This window comes from Leptonychotes weddellii, chromosome 5 (genome assembly GCF_054177405.1).
Source record: "Leptonychotes weddellii isolate Sample4059 chromosome 5, ASM5417740v2, whole genome shotgun sequence".
NCBI classification, from domain to species: domain Eukaryota; kingdom Metazoa; phylum Chordata; class Mammalia; order Carnivora; family Phocidae; genus Leptonychotes; species Leptonychotes weddellii.
In genome coordinates, this window is record NC_138373.1 from 19,201,577 (window position 1) to 19,217,487 (window position 15,911).

The following is a 15,911-nucleotide window of genomic DNA, read 5'->3' on the forward strand; positions in this document are numbered from 1 at the left end:
CCTGCTCCTTATACCACAACTCAATACCCGGAATACACCACCCATAGCAGCATCCCGCACAATACTGAAACAAGGTAAGTAAATTACATACCCTTTGCTGAATTTCTTGAATGGTGGCCTTATGACACTCCGACTTTTCACAACACAATGACGTCCAACTCTTACATTTGCTAGATCCCCTCGGATAATACAGTCATTCATCACAATGGTCTACAAAATAAAGCACATTTTAAAAAGCTACCAACATAGCCTAAAACACAACAAAAAAGACTAGGTAAGTACACACTGATTGAAGTTATGCTATGATCTACTGAGTCACATGTTCTGTCAAAAGAAATAACTTTAAGGTAAAGAGAACTGCCCTCCTAACACTGACTCAGTTAGGGGCGCCTGGGTGGCTCAGTTGTTAAATGTCTGCCTTCATTTCGGGTCATGATCCCAGAGTCCCGGGATCGAGTTCTGGGATCGAGTCCTGCATTGGGTTCCCTGCTCAGCGGGGAGTCTGCTTCTCCCTCTGCTCTTCACCTTGCTTGTGCTCTCTTTTTCTCTCTCTCTTTCTCAAATAAATAAATAAAATCTTAAAAAAAAAACAACACTGACTCAGTTGAAGATGTTCCCAGCATATCATGAGCTTTGCCCTTAATATCCCATAAATAAGACTCGTTGAATAAACAGACCTTTACTAAGAATGCCTGTAGTTGACCTATTTTACTCACCACCTCAGATTCACTTGATTCTACCCGCCCTTAAGCCTTGGCTGCTTGCTCAGTGAGAATCCAGGCTGCTTCTACCTTTGTCCAATCTCCCAACACTACTGACTACCTCCAACTTCATGCTCCTGGAGGTAGGCCTACTGAGCTCCTGGTTCCTCTCCCAAATTCTGGACTCAGATGAAGTGCTACACTGCAGGGTATGATATCCAACCGCCCCAAAGATTGCCTGGATGGGCTTCAGGGTGAATTATGTAACTCAGAAGTTTGGGGGAATTAATGCCCCATACTTGGTAAAGAGTAGGCATTCTGGAAATGTCTTTTGAATAAATGGGGTAAAAAAAATAAAATTGCATATGGCTGGGGTTACAGCTGGACAAGTAAGCTGGGCCTAGGGCTTATGAGGCATTATGTATACCGAGTACAGAAGCTTAGGCTTTTTCCCTAGAGGATATAAGGAATCAAACTTTTTAAGCAGAACACACTGAATCTTCATTTTAGAAATGTTATTCTGAAAGCAGTCTAGAGTGAAGGGAGAGGGCAGGTAAGACTGGAGGGAAAGTGACACTTTAGATGACTACAGTGGATCAAGGTAAAATGAGAGAATGGGCCTTCTCTATGACAATAGTTGTGCATGAAGAAAAGAGAAATACAAGGTAGAGGAATCTGATCAAGCCTCCAGATATACTAATTAAGAGGGAGGAGAGGGGCAGAAAGACTGCATTCAACAACCATGGAAATAGAATTGACCAAATTCAAAATTTGAAAATTCTACAGAACAATGACCCAGTTTCTTCAACATATAAGTGGGATGGAGAGAAAAACAGGCTGGGGGAAAAGAACTGTTACAGGCTTAAAGAGTCCTGAGAGATATATCAACCAGATGCAATGTGTACTTGACCTTGTTTGGATCCTGATTTGAATAAACCAACTATAAAAAGACATGTTAAGATACTAGAAAGATTGAACATGGACAGAGGATTAGGTGATAGTAGGAAATAACTGGCTTCTTAAAAAATATATCATGATAAGGGTACTCTACTCATTTTTTAAAATCTTTAAATCTTAGTGATATATATTAAAGTATTTATGGGTGAAATAATACAGTGTTTGCAATTTGCTTTAAAATACCCCAACTCCCTGCCCTGCCCCTGGTCAAAATAGGTATGGGTTTGTGGGGCAGGTACAGAGATGAAACAAGGACGTCAGAATATTGCTAACTGCAGAAGCTGGTGAATGAGTATATGGAGATTCATTATATGTTCTCTCTACTTTGGTACATGTCTTAAAAGTTGCATAACAATACTGCCCATCTATAAAAAGTAATGAATTGTTAATCCACTAATGTACACAACATGGATAAATCTCAAAAACATTATGCTGAGTGAAAGAAGGCTGACAACAAAGAGTACATGATTCCCATTACAGGCAACTCTAGAAAATGCGAAAGTAAACTCTATTGGTCTTACACCAGTGGTTATCTGGGGCCAAGGGTAGTAGGAGGACTGACAGCAGAGGGGTCCAAGGAAATGAGGGTGATAGAAATATTTTATATCTTAATTGTGGTTGCATAGGTGTAAGCATCAGTCAAAACTTGTCAAACTGAGGGGCGCCTGGATGGCTCAGTTGGTTAAGCATCTGCCTCAGCTCAGATCATGGTCCCAAGGTCCTGGGATTGAGCCCCAAATCAAGCTCCCTGCTCAGTGGGGAGTCTGCTTCTCCCTCTGCCTCTGCTCCTACCCCCTGCTTGGGCTCTCTCTCTCTCAAATAAATAAATCTTAAAAAAAAAAACACCAAAACTTGTCAAACTGCACACTTAAAATGGGTACAATTCATTGTATGTAATTATGTCTCAATAAAGATAACTTTTAAAATGTTCCACTAGAGGGGCACCTGGGTGTCTCAGTAGGTTAAGCGTCTGCCTTCGGCTCAGGTCGTGATCTCGAGGTCGTGGGATCAAGCCCCGCGTCGGGCTCCCTGCTCAGCGGGGTGTCTGCTTGTCCCTCTCCCTCTGGCCCTCTCCCTGCCTCATGCTCTCTCTTGCCCACTCTCTCTCTCAAATAAATAAAATCTTTAAAATAAATGTTCCACTATAAAATGTTAAAAATGGAAAAAAAGGGAAGAGAATCTATATGACTTGGTCATTGTTTTGATATTGGGGAAAGAGAGAAAGGGAATCTAGGATGAGAGTTTAGAATGGGGTAAGCGATTCTGGGGACTGGACTGGATGACAAATTCAATTGTGAAATGCTATTTGAGGTACCTGTGGAAGACCAACAGGCAGTTGAAATGAAGGTCTGGGGCCCAGGATAGAAGAGGTAGATGGGGAATACAGGTGAAATTAGATATGTCACTAACCTGACATATACAGGTGAATTTAGATATGTCACTAACCCGAACACGAGGCTCTGAGAAATTACTAAAAAAGAAGTGGGCTCATACTTCGAAGAGTTTACCAATCTCACCTGCATATGTTTGGTCTATAAAACCTCTATCAGTAAAAAGACAATTTCTCATCAGCTGCTGACTATAAAGGACTACAGTTCCTCTTGGTTTTTAAAAATGGTCTCCTTCAAGTTTAAAGAGATATCTGTTTCTAGTATGTACTCTTTCATCTGAAATCCTTCATTTACTTTAATCATTGTTTTCTGTTTATGCTTCCATCTACAATCAGAGAAAATGACTTCCTTTTCTTTGGAAGAAAGCAGAATACCAAGAGTTCTGAGTATTTGGTAATGGTTGTTTTTGTTTTACTGTGTTTTAAACAAAGATAGCAATCTTAATCTGGAAATAAAGAAAATCCACAGAAGTCCCTCAGGCAGCCTAAATTACACTCCCATTTGAAGAAGCAAACATGAAAAACATTAAGTAATGGATAATCACAGGAGGTCAAAGAGATTTAGCATGAGGGACTCAAATCCTGGTTTCCTATCTCATAAAGAATGGAGCTGAAGATGAGAAGTCAGATTCAAAAGAGAGGCAGCAGGATGTTAAAATGAAAGTGAGTGCACATAAGGACCTCACAGGGAAGAATATGGTAGTAGAGCAGAGTTCACTGAACTCGACAAAAGATGAGGCAGAGGTGGGAAGCTGGAGGTCTAAGAACTGTGCCCAGAAACCTGTTTTGTTTGGCTCATGCACCTTGTTTCATCATTTGAATTTAATGCTATTATTTGAATAGCAGGACATTTTGCATTAAAAAAATCCAGATTTCCAATTTGTTTTGAGAAAATATAGGCCTATATTCCCACATGGCAACAATCAGCTTGAGCTTAGCTAGGACAAGTATTCTTCAATTCACCAGGCCCCGCCACTCTCTGTTGTTGGCACCCAGTCTTCCTTACTCATTTGATCCTTGCCTATCCCTGCAGGCACTATAACACCTCATATAAGGGTTTAGGAAAATAGACATCTCACAGTTCTGAAAGGGACAAAACAAAAAACTGGGAACAAAATAACCAGTAGGAGAGGGGATAAATGGAACTGTACACAGTAGTGAAAACGCACAAACCACAGTGAATCTCAGAAACAGAATTGAGAACAATGGTACTTAGTGTGGTAGGTGTTTCCTACTGTGGTTATTATAAGTGAGTGTAAAAAAAGTAAGTAACAGAAAGCCAAGTAAAGCTAAACTATATACGTATATAGTTTACATGGATGTAAACGTGTATATATGTATTAGTTTACATCCTACAACACACATGAACTTTGAAACATTATGCTAAGTGAAATAAGCCAGGCAAAAAAGGACAAATATTATATATCTAGAATAGGCAAATTCACAGAGACAGGAAGTGGATTGAGGTTATTAGTGACTAGGCGGGGTGTGGGGGGCAGGGGTGGGGAGACGGGTAGGGAGATGGGGAGGAAACAGGGAGTTATTCCTTAATGAGTATAGAGCTTCTGTCTGGGTGATTAAAGTTTTAGAAATAGATAGTGGTGATGATTGCACAATGGTTGTAAATAGAATTTTTTTTTTTTAAGTAGGCTCCACACCCAGCATGGAGCCCAATGCGGGGCTTGAACTCATGACCCTGAGATGAAGACTTGAGCTAAGATCAAGAGTAGGACGCTCAACCAAATGAGCCACCCAGGCACCCCAACTGTAAATATAATTAATGCCAATGGATCGTACACTTAAAAACAGTTAAAGTGGCAAATTTTGTCACATATATTTTATCACAATTTAATAAAGAAATGTTCCCTACAAAATCACAGAAAATGTTTTGAAATTACCTGAGGGATTTCTTTTTTCTTTTTTTTTTTTTAAGGTTTTATTTATTTGTTTGACAGAGAGCGAGAGACACAGTGAGAGAGGGAATACAAGCAGGGGGAGTGGGAGAGGGAGAAGCAGCCTTCCCAGATGCCCACCTTAGGGATTTCTTAAAAACTCCACACACTGGGGCGCCTGGGTGGCTCAGTCGTTAAGCATCTGCCTTTGGCTCAGGTCATGATCTCAGGGTCCTGGGATCGAGCCCCGCGTCAGGCTCCCTGCTCAGCGGGAGGCCTGCTTCTCCCTCTCCCACTCCCCCTGCTTGTGTTCCTTCTCTTGCTTTGTCTCTCTCTGTCAAATAAATAAATAAAATCTTAAAAAAAAAAACAAAAAACTCCACACATTTGCTAATGAGTCAGATTAGGGTTAACTGAATTTTCTAATTTTGTGCAGGAACAGTGTGTCTTTAATTACTAGTTATACCTAATTACTGAACTATATTTCTTTCTATTAAATCTCATGATGAGCTAATGGAGATAGTAATTGTGTCTCTACTGAAAAAATTTATGATTGCTTGATTATAGTGAGACTGTTTTCCCTTTGAAGTTAGAGATGTAACATTTTAAAGAAAAATGGCAGGAAAAACTATGGGTTCAGTGTTTGTCAAGTTCAAATATATCTTGATATTTTCTCTGGTTCTGAAATGTCCTAATATTATTCCCAAGTTTATACTCATCTCTCTGCTATTTCAGTTTATTTAGACTACAAATTCTCAGCTTTTCATATTCCATTTTGCAAATCTGTTTCATAGTTTAGTGTCTTTTCCAATTCTCTCTTTTTTTTAAGATTTTATTTATTTATTTGACACAGAAAGAGAAAGCGCACAAGCAGGAGGAGAGGCAGAGAGGGAGAAGCAGGCTCCCCGCTGAGCAGGGAGCATGACTGGGGCTCAATCCTAGGACCCTGAGATCATGGCTTGAGCCAAAGGCAGACATTTAACCGAATGAGCCCCCCCATTCTCAAATTAATTTTAAGAGTTTCAGTTAATGCTGAATCATTATTACTAAACAGTTCATTATACTACTATACTTTACAGCTTCTACACTAAAATATTTTGTTGCCTATTTATGTTTGTGTCCAGTAGTTTAGGGCACACCACAATACTTTAAAATAATTTCAGTTCTGGGTGCCATGGTATACCATTCCTGGCATAAAGGGGAAAAGGTTTTCTGTTGCCTCCTTTTATTGAATCTTTTTCGGATTCAATAAAATTTGGAGAATTAAAAAGAGAATTTTTCAATGTACAGCAATAAATGGGAGATATGGCAACATATTATCTGCCCTCCCAATGTGATAATTAGTGGAAAGAAAGCAAAGGTATGCATCCTGGAACTGGCTTGGTCCCTTACCTTGCCATTAAGAACGATGTTCTGACTTCCACACAATACGGACTGGCGACTAACTTTGTTTCCAGATGCCTGAAAGCAAAGAGCAGAAAATGGGGATAAGCAAACTGAGTGGATTCTGGACTACAGGTTTCCATCAAGAAAGCTGCTACTGGAGAGGAAAGGACTTGAAACGGGGCCAAGTCCTCAATGGAATGAGTACAGGATATCAAAGCAAGGATGGATTTGGAAACTACGGATTCCAAGAAGGGATCCAGAATTTGGATGTGGTAGGTCTAGAGCCTAATAACATCAGACACGGGGATTCAAGTTTCAGTTCTATATCCAGGATAATGACTTAACCGATATCAGAGCTGCAAGAATTCATAGCAACGCGGACTGAGCACGTACCCTACTTCGATCAATTTACACACATCATGTATTGACTATAAAGGACCTAACCGTCTTTTAGCACACAGTAATAAATTACGACACGTTAGTTTAAAAAAAACCTTCCGAAAGGCCCGAAGCCTGGAGTTGTTATTGATACTAAGGTGGATGAGATTTGTCCGGCTTTCTGGAAGGCATTTTATCTTTAGGAAATCAGGAATAAGTAAAAAAGCCTAAACTGGCCATGCAAGGAATAAATAACAAAGCTGAGGCATTCACTAAGTGATCTAAGTAATCTCGGACTAAACGCCAAAGGGACCCAGGGTGGGGCAGGGACAGGATGGGGACACCAGCCTCAAAGGGACGCAGGCTCGGAAAAGAGAGGGCAGATGTCTAGACACGCGCACCGTCTCGATGTACTCGGACTTGTTGTAAAGCAGCTCGCCCAACTCCATGGCCACCAACTCCTTCTCGCAGCTCCGGTTCCTGTCAAAGCCTGTCAGCCGGTCAGTCAGACTGGGATTCAGGCTACTTCCGGCCGCTCCTCCACTTCCGCTCTGGGCGCCCTCCGCTCTTCTCCACAGCTCGGCTCTCCGCTAGGCGGCCCCGCTCCATTGCTCGGCCGTCTCCAGCTGCGCGTGCGCAGGCCGAGCGGTGGATGTAATTGGCCGGGGGAGACGGCGCGCGGTTCCCGCATGTGCAAGCTGGTGGCGCGCCGGGGGTGTCTTGGGCGCCCGGTTTCTTTCCTGGGCGCCTCCGGGGCCCAGGGCCAGCCGGAGCCCTCGTGTGCACAGGCCCGGGGCCGGCGACGGCTGCTCCTTCCGTTCGGCCGCCAGCCCAATGGAAGAGCCTCCCGGGAAGCCCCTCAGCTGTGAGGAGAAGGAAAAGGTGCCCTGGGTGTGCGGGAAGGGCTGACTCGGAAGTGACTCCTTGCCTAGGATTTTACCGTCCGGGGGTGGCAGTGATCTCTGACCTACGCTCTTTGGACTCAGCGGGCACCGGGAATGAAAATATGAAGAGCCCTGTGCTCCCGTGGAGGCATTTAAAGAACAAATTTTCTTAGAGCAGTGATGCATAAATACGAAACGTAAAAATCTGGATAAAGCCAAAGTCCCCTTTGATATTCTCCCCACCCCCACACACTCTTATCAATCTTGGCTTCTCCCACCCGCTCCCTTTAGATCTCTGAACAGCTTGATGCTTCAGATCTTTTCGCGCGTGTATGTGTGTGTGGTGGACGGAGGTGGGTGATTTGGAAGGTTGTGGTTATATTCCCTAACCACCAAAAAGTAGTGTGTATTTTTTGTTCACAAATGGTATGAGCTGAATGGTTCTGCAACTTCCATTTTACTTCTCCAGGTTTCATCCATGTTACTTCATGTTAAGCTACCTTACTTTTTAAAGTTCTGTATAGTGTTATGTATTATGGAAGTGCCATCTTTTCATTAGACATTAATGAGAGACTTTTAGGTTGTTTCCAGCTTTTGCTTCTACAGCAGTGCTGCTCTGACCAATCCTTACCCATGCCACCTTGTGCTCCTGCTTATGATGTTAGCCTGAATGTATCTGTGCTGGCTGTTCTAGGCATTGTGCTAGACTCTTTGTTCATATTAGCTCATCAGTCCTCTTATCCAAGCCTACCTTCCCGTGGAGGGTGAGATAGGTCATTTACAAGTCAACAAGATAGTTTTTAAATGTTGGTAAGGTTGGTGATAAAGAGGACCCTGGGAGAAGCAAACTAGCATAGAGATTAAGAGCACAGATTGTAGAATCCAGCTACCTGGGTTTGGATCATTCCATTGATAAACTGTGTGATCTTGGACAAATTGCTTTCCCTCTGATCTTCCCAAAGCTAGCTCCTTGCTCCTTCGGGTCTGGGCTCGAAAGGAAGTCCTCAGAAATGCCACTCTGGCCACCCTACCTAAGGTGGCTCAGGCACTCTCACATCTCCCTGTTGATCTGGGTATTGATTACCATGTGATATCATCTTGTCTGTGTATTCGTTTTCTTGTTAATTATCTGTATCCCTAACTTGTGTGTAAGCTTGACAACTCTAGTTCTAGCATCTGAGACCGTAATTGAGAGTGGTTACCAGTTATTGTTCCAGGGACTACAGATACCTGGACCATTAACTGACAAGAAATTCATTTGTTGGACGAATGTCTGAGGATGACAGCTCCGGCCACCTTAAGGGATCTCACAGTGAGATGGAGGGAAACAGAAGTAAATAGACAGCATAGTATATAATAAGTATTGTGATAAAGGAAGCACAGTGGAGAGGTGGAATGTCCCACCTGGATTTCAGGAAGGACCTAGAAGTCTACCCTGGGGGAATAAAAATCTAAGTTGAGGCTTGAGGAATCAGTAGGACTTAGCAAAATGAGCTGGGGAGGAAACGCTCCAGGTGGTAGGAACCGTTTAGGTAAAGGTGCTTAGGTGTTGGAGAGCTTGGTGCTTTGTGAGAACTGAAAGTAATGTGGACACCTGCTACTCCCTCTGTCTATTGCTGAGGGACCTGCTAAGCACTGCTTACTTGGGCCTGACAGGCACTGTGTCCATTCTCTCTGACTCTTCCTTTCTACCTGCTCAGTATTGTTTGCTGTTTTTCTTCTTCCAGTTGAAGGAAAAATTAGCATTCTTGAAAAGGGAATACAGCAAGACACTGGCCCGCCTTCAGGTGAGTGAATCTTATTCTCTCAAACTGAGGTATTGTATAGGATGAACTATATACAAACAATTCTTCGTAATAATAAAGCTTTAAAAAGATACTTCTTTTTCTTAAATTCGTTCCTTGAGCTGCTTTTGTTTTCTCTAGCGTGCCCAAAGAGCTGAGAAGGTTAAGAATTCTATTAAAAAAACAGTGGAAGAACATGATTGCTTGCTCCAGCAGGAAATTTCACCACAGCTAAACCACTCAGGTAAAGTTAGGCCATTTACTTATGCTTACTTTATTATTCATTTTCCAGGTATATTTGGTTGTGGTTTTTTTTTTTTTCCATAACCAAAAGATAGAACAAGCAATAGACTCTTTTTAAAGCGTATGTATAATTCAGTGGTTCGTTGTGTACTCACAAGATTGTGCAAACCATCATCATCATCTAATTCCAGAATTTTTACCACCCCAAAAAGAAACCCTGTACCCATCTTACTGCCAAACCCTGGAAACCACTAATCTACTTTCTGCCTCTGTGGATTTACCTATTCTGGACATTCCATATGAATGGAGCCATATAATATGTGATCTTTTGTGATTGACTTCTTTCACTTAGCATCATGTTTTCAACAGTCATCCCTCTGTACTTCCAAGCGTGCATCAGTACTTCACTTCTTTGTGCAGCTGAATACTATTCCATTGGATAGATGTGCCACAATTTATATATCCATTCATCAGTTGATGGACATTTGGGTTGTTTCTACTTTTCAGTTATTATGAATTTTGGCCATTATGCTGCTATGAACATTCATATGCAAGTGTTTGTGGAGATGTATGTTTTCGGTTCTTTCGGGTTTATACCTAGGAGCAGAAGTGCTGGGTCATATGGTGATTCTCTTGTTTAACCTTTTGAGAATCTGCCAAACTGTTTCCTGCAACGTCAGTACCACTTTACATTCCTACCACGATGCGCAAGGGTTCCAGTTTCTGCACATCCTCACCAAAACTTGTCATTTTCCATTTTTAAAATTATAACCATCCTGGTGGATGTGAAGTGGTATCTAATTATGGCTTTGATTTGCACATCCTAGTGACTGATGATATTGAGCATCTTTTCATGTGCTTATTGGCCATTTGTATATCTTCTTCAGAGAAATATCTATTCAAGTCCTTTGCCAATATTTTAATTAGATTATTTGCCTTTTTATTGTTGAGTTTTAAGTGTTCTTAATATATTCTAGCTATTAGATCCTTATCAGATACGTTGTAAATATTTTTCCCCATCCTGTGAGCTGTGAACTATTCTTTTGGTTGGATTGTTTGTTTAGTTGCTCTTTCCCCTCTCAACTTTTAGAAATTATATTTATTGTGTAAATATTGGAAAGATGATTTTTTAAAAAATAAGTATTTATATATGTACAGAGAAAAAAGTCTGGCCAGAAGCATTCTAAAAAATAATGGTCATTACTCATGTTAATAGGTATTTATAATCATAAAATTGGAGGCTATTAAAATTACTTGAGCAAAAAAAAAAGGACATGAAATAAAAAATTAGGTGAGATGGTAGGGGGAATGGGAAGGTGTTGTTCAAAGGGTACAGAGTTTCAGTTATACAGAATGAAGAAGGTGTTGTTCAAAGCGTACAGAGTTTCAGTTATACAGAATGAATAAGTCCTGCAGCTTTGATATACAGCATGGAAATAGTAGTTAATAATACTGTGTCATATACTTGAAATTTGCTAGGAGAACTGATCTTAAGTGTTCCCTCCACACACATACACACACAAAATCATAACTATGTGAAATGATGTATATATATATTATATATATATATTTTAAGATCTATTTATTTGAGAGAGAGAGAGAGTGTGGGGAAGAGGGGTAGAGGGAGAGGGAGAGAGAGAATCCCAAGCAGACTTCCACTGAGTACTGAGCCTGACACAGGGCTTGATCCTATACCCTGAGATCATGACCTGAGCCAACATCAGGAGTCAGATGCTTAACCGACTGAGCCACCCAAAAATGATGGATATTTTAATTAGCTTGATTGTGGTAATATTTCACAATGTATACCTATATGAAAACATCTCATTGTATAACTTAAATATGTACAATTTTATTTGTCAATTGTACCTCAGTAAAGCTGGAGTCAAAAACTAAAGAAAGATGATTGCAATAAAGAATAAATTATCTTTTAGTTTAAAATCATTTTTTCCAGCACAATTCTGTTTTTTACATTTACTTAAAATTATTAGTGTATTAGAATATTAAAAATTTGAACTTTGATCTGCCTGAATGAAATACCATTGACTCTTTCATAAATAAATGTAGTATTTTAATATAATATTTTAAAATAAATAATGGGATATTTTTTGCTTCATTTAAAAGGAAATTATTAATTATATAATTTTTTTCTCAGAACCTAAAAATAAAGTATCTCCTTGTGACACATTACAAATCAGCACCCATCTGGATAAAGAAACTGGAGAAAAGACACCTATCACACTTGACATTGAGCCTGAGTCCTTTAACCCTAGACATGGCCCTGTGGAGGAATTACATATACAAAGAACAGGTGATATCCAAGAACATTTTCCCTACCAGGTCAGTGGCTCTGAAAAAAGGCAGAGTAAGCTGCCAGGGAGAAGAAAAAAGCAGCAGAAGAGAACATACACTGCACAGGTGAGAGAATCTTTCTTTGACGCGGATTCACTCATACTCTCTGGAAAAAGACTAAAGGAACAGGAGGAAATCAATGGAGAAAATCCTAGGACACCTGTAAATGAAAGAACTTATTTTTCAAGTTCTACGTCTGACATCCCTGGTTCTCCAGCACCAGTGACAGAAACTAATGCAAGAGATGTATTAATTCCACCAACTGCCAAACCACAAAGAGGTGTCGACGCACTTGTAAGAGGAAAGAATTTCCCCAGGATGCCTACACTTGCTTCATTTACTCTGTCAAATAGCAGTAGTGGTACGCACCTTGAACATAAGCCTCCTAAAGGTGACTGTGAACTCACTACTCACAATCTGAAAAACATTAACCCTGCTTTACCTGTAAACCTAGAGGCACAAGGCAGAAAAATGACGGTCTGTACAGATAACCCAGAGGTAAACAAAGCTGTAAGTGCAAGTGACCAGCTGCCTAGAAGTCCTGACTTAGAGGCAGATAATTCATACTCTATAAATAAATTCACTTATGATAACTTATCAGCCAATGAAAACCAAAACTTAAAAGGACAGAATCACACAGAGAAGTCTTTAACATCTCCCCATAACACTCTTGATGGTAGAAATGAAAGTCTTCAGGAAAATGAGGTTGTAAGTCAGTCTAAGAGTCTTAGCCCAGAAGTAATCTCTCCTGCTTCTGCAGAAAATCAAACACATTCTTGTACAATGCTCGAAGGCCTTCTATTTCCCGCAGAATATTATGTTAGAACGACACGACGCATGTCAAATTGCCAGAGGAAAGTAGCCCTGGAGGCTGTAATTCAAAGTCATTTGGGTGTCAGAAAGAAAGGGTTTAAAAATAAAAGTAAGGAAGCAACTAAAAATTTAAACCTTTGCAGTGAGGAAACTGGCCAGAGTGAAATTAGAACATCTGACACATGCACAGGACAACCAAGTTCAAGAAGACCTCAGAAAGGTCTCTTGTTAACTGAAGTCAACTCTCCCACTGGGCCCACTAAAGATAACCTTCCCAGGAAGGCAGTTACCCAGCCATCTGGTAGAAGACACGGAGGAAAAAGAAAGTCAATCTCCCTGCCTGTACTGGATCATCATGAACTACTTTTGCCAGTTCCTGGCACAGCAGGTGTTAATAGATCCAAGGAAGAAGTCACCTTACACAAAGATCAGAATGAAAAAGCAATTAGTCATGGTAAGAAGAGAATTAAAGGTAAATCAAGATATGGTTGATGATGGTAACCAATACTTACTATGTGCCTGGTACTTTTTTTTTTTAATTTATGAGAGAGAGAATGGGGGGAGTAGCCGAGGGAGAGGGACAAGCTGACTCCATGCTGAGTGTGGAGCCCGACGCAGGGCTTGATCTCAGGACCCTGAGATCATGACCTGAGCCAAAACCGAGAGTCGGATGCTTAACTGACTGAGCCACGCAGGTGCCCTGTGCCTGCTACTTTCTAAATGTTGTGCAGATATTAACTCCTTGAATCATCACAGCAAGCCTACATGAAGTAGAATCTATTTTTAGCCTCACTTTACAGACTTACAGAAAACTAAGGCACAAGGAGACTAAAGTGACTAATTCATTCAGGTGACAGAGCCAGGATTCAAACCTGGCTATGTGGTACCAGAATTCACGAATGTGGTTGAAAAGTTGATATTGAAAAGGAAAATATATTAGATACTCACCTAAAATTAGTATTTATTCATACAACACAATCTATCCGTAGAGAAAAGTTTTATGACCTACAGAGGAAGTGTTTTTGAGGTAAAATGAAATGTGTGTCAGTGTGTGAGTCCACTAACAAACTCTCTTAGAAATGACCGTGTAGGGCGCCTGGGTGGCTCAGTTGGTTAAGCGACTGCCTTCGGCTCAGGTCATGATCCTGGAGTCCCGGGATCGAGTCCCACATCGGGCTCCCTGCTCAGCAGGGAGTCTGCTTCTCCCTCTGACCCTCCTCCCTCTCATGCTCTCTGTCTCTCATTCTCTCTCTCTCAAATAAATAAAATCTTTAAAAAAAAAAGAAATGACCGTGTAGGGGCACCTGGCTGGCTTAGTCCATAGAGCAGGAGACTCTTGATCTCAGAGTTGTGAGTTTGAGCCCCAAGTTGGGTGTAGAGATTACCTAAAAATAAAAAAAATTTTTTTTTTAGATTTTATTTATTTATTTGACAGAGACAGAGACAGCGAGAGCAGGAACACAGGCAGGGGGAGTGGGAGAGGGAGAAGCAGGCTTCCCGCTGAGCAGGGAGCCCGATGTGGGGCTCCATCCCAGGACTCTGAGATCATGACCTGAGCCGAAGGCAGACGCTTAACGACTGAGCCACCCAGGCGCCCAAAGATAAAAATCTTAAAAAAAAGAAAAGAAAAGGAATAACTGTGTAGTAAAATGCAGTACGTCTGAGCAACTTTTTTGGGTAACATACCTACTATAGCCTCTCTCAGGTCTGTGGGGCACAAGATTTTGGAGGATAGTAAATGATGTAATTTAAATATTTTTATTTATTTACTCTGTAGTTCTCACATTTGATAAAGCAAGCATAACAACTAGATAATTCACTCTGGTTCTGTATTAGACATCAGCAAACTTTCTTACTGTAAAGGGCCAAATAGTAAATATTGTATTTATGCTCCATCACAGCTAGTCAAGTATAGTGGGAAGGTAGCCACAGACAATATATGAATGTGTTCCAGTAAAACTTTGTTTACAAAAACAGGCAGCTGACTGTTCTATAGCATTTGGACACAGACTTTGGCCTATGGGCTATAATTAATTAATTAATTCTTAATTAATTAAAAGACCATAATCCTTATGCCTTTTTTTATTGTCATCTTTAAGCCAACAAGAATACAAAGCAATCAGAATGTAGGGCAATCTAGTAACAAACTAGAAACATTTTTTTGTGTACTTTGAAATAATCTGTGGTGATTTTAGTATCCTGCTGCTACATTAAACATTTTTTTTTCTTGAGGTGACCTTCACATTACATTAAATTAACCATCTCGAAGCAAGTGAATAATTTACTGGCATTTAGTATATTCACAGGGTTGTGCCACCAGGACCCCTACGTGGTTCCAAAACATGTTCATCACTCCAGAAGGAAACCCCATATCCCTTAAGCAGTTCCTCCCCATTTCCTCCACCGCCCCCAGCCCCTGGCGACCACCAGTATGTATTCTAGCTTATGGGTTTACTTGTTTTGGATATTGCATGTTAAAGGAATTAATATAATATGTGACTTTTTGTGTCTGGCTGCTTTCCCTTAGTTTATTTTCGAGATTCATCCATGTTGCAGCACGGATCTGTACCTTATCCTTTTTTTATGGCTGAATGATACCCACTGTATGTATGTGCCACCGTTTATTCATTTATCAGTTGATGGATGCAGCTTTCCCCATCTTGGGCACTACTCCAGCTTCTGACACCCAAGCATGCTGTGACAAAGTGTCTGCAGAGGCAGTTGGACCAACTTGCCTACATTTTGAATCACGTAGAATGCCAGTTGCTGTAAGAGTAGTAAATTGCTCTGCTTGAAAAGGGGACTTGATGGGGCCCCTGGGTGGCTCAGTCATTACGCGTCTGCCTTCGGCTCAGGTCATGATCCCAGAGTCCTGGGATCAAGCCCCACATCAGGCTCCCTGCTCGGCGGGAGGCCTGCTTCTCCCTCTCCCACTCCCCCTGCTTGTGTTCCCTCTCTCGCTGTGTCTCTCTCTGTCAAATAAATAAATAAAATCTTTAAAAAAAAAAAAAAAAGAAAAGGGGACTTGAGTTTTCTTCAGTAAGACGAGCCAGCATTTTGTAGACTGTGCTCTGGGAGCCTGTTGGAATCATGTTTGATGGTTGGAATCATAGTTTTTTTTTTTTTTTTTT

General features: G+C 40.9%; 3 protein-coding genes across 6 annotated transcripts in view; 1 reads left to right on the forward strand and 2 right to left on the reverse strand.

The window, feature by feature from the left end:
• DCTN5 (dynactin subunit 5) overlaps positions 1–7,365 on the reverse strand; it is a 29,503-nt gene extending 22,138 nt beyond the window's left edge. The window contains exons 1-3 of the mRNA XM_006730811.3: positions 7,106–7,365; positions 6,333–6,401; positions 92–210 (exon numbers count right to left, since the gene is read on the reverse strand). Coding sequence (XP_006730874.1) covers positions 92–210; positions 6,333–6,401; positions 7,106–7,153 — 236 coding nt within the window. The 5' untranslated portion in view covers positions 7,154–7,365. The remainder of the gene's footprint in view (positions 1–91; positions 211–6,332; positions 6,402–7,105) is intronic.
• Positions 7,366–7,397: 32 nt separating this feature from the next.
• Positions 7,398–15,911, forward strand: part of PALB2 (partner and localizer of BRCA2) — a 16,185-nt gene continuing 7,671 nt past the window's right edge. For 2 of the 4 annotated variants that reach the window (XM_081819829.1, XM_081819830.1), the window contains exons 1-4: positions 7,398–7,586; positions 9,316–9,375; positions 9,514–9,616; positions 11,771–13,234. In XM_081819829.1, coding sequence (XP_081675955.1) covers positions 7,539–7,586; positions 9,316–9,375; positions 9,514–9,616; positions 11,771–13,234 — 1,675 coding nt within the window. In that variant the 5' untranslated portion in view covers positions 7,398–7,538. Of the gene's footprint in view, positions 7,587–9,315; positions 9,376–9,513; positions 9,617–11,770; positions 13,253–15,911 lie in introns of those variants that run through there. The other 2 variants (XM_081819827.1, XM_081819831.1) reach the window with 2 other exon arrangements.
• UBFD1 (ubiquitin family domain containing 1) overlaps positions 14,063–15,911 on the reverse strand; it is a 42,292-nt gene continuing 40,443 nt past the window's right edge. The window contains exon 7 of the mRNA XM_081819842.1: positions 14,063–14,165. Coding sequence (XP_081675968.1) covers positions 14,094–14,165 — 72 coding nt within the window. The 3' untranslated portion in view covers positions 14,063–14,093. The remainder of the gene's footprint in view (positions 14,166–15,911) is intronic.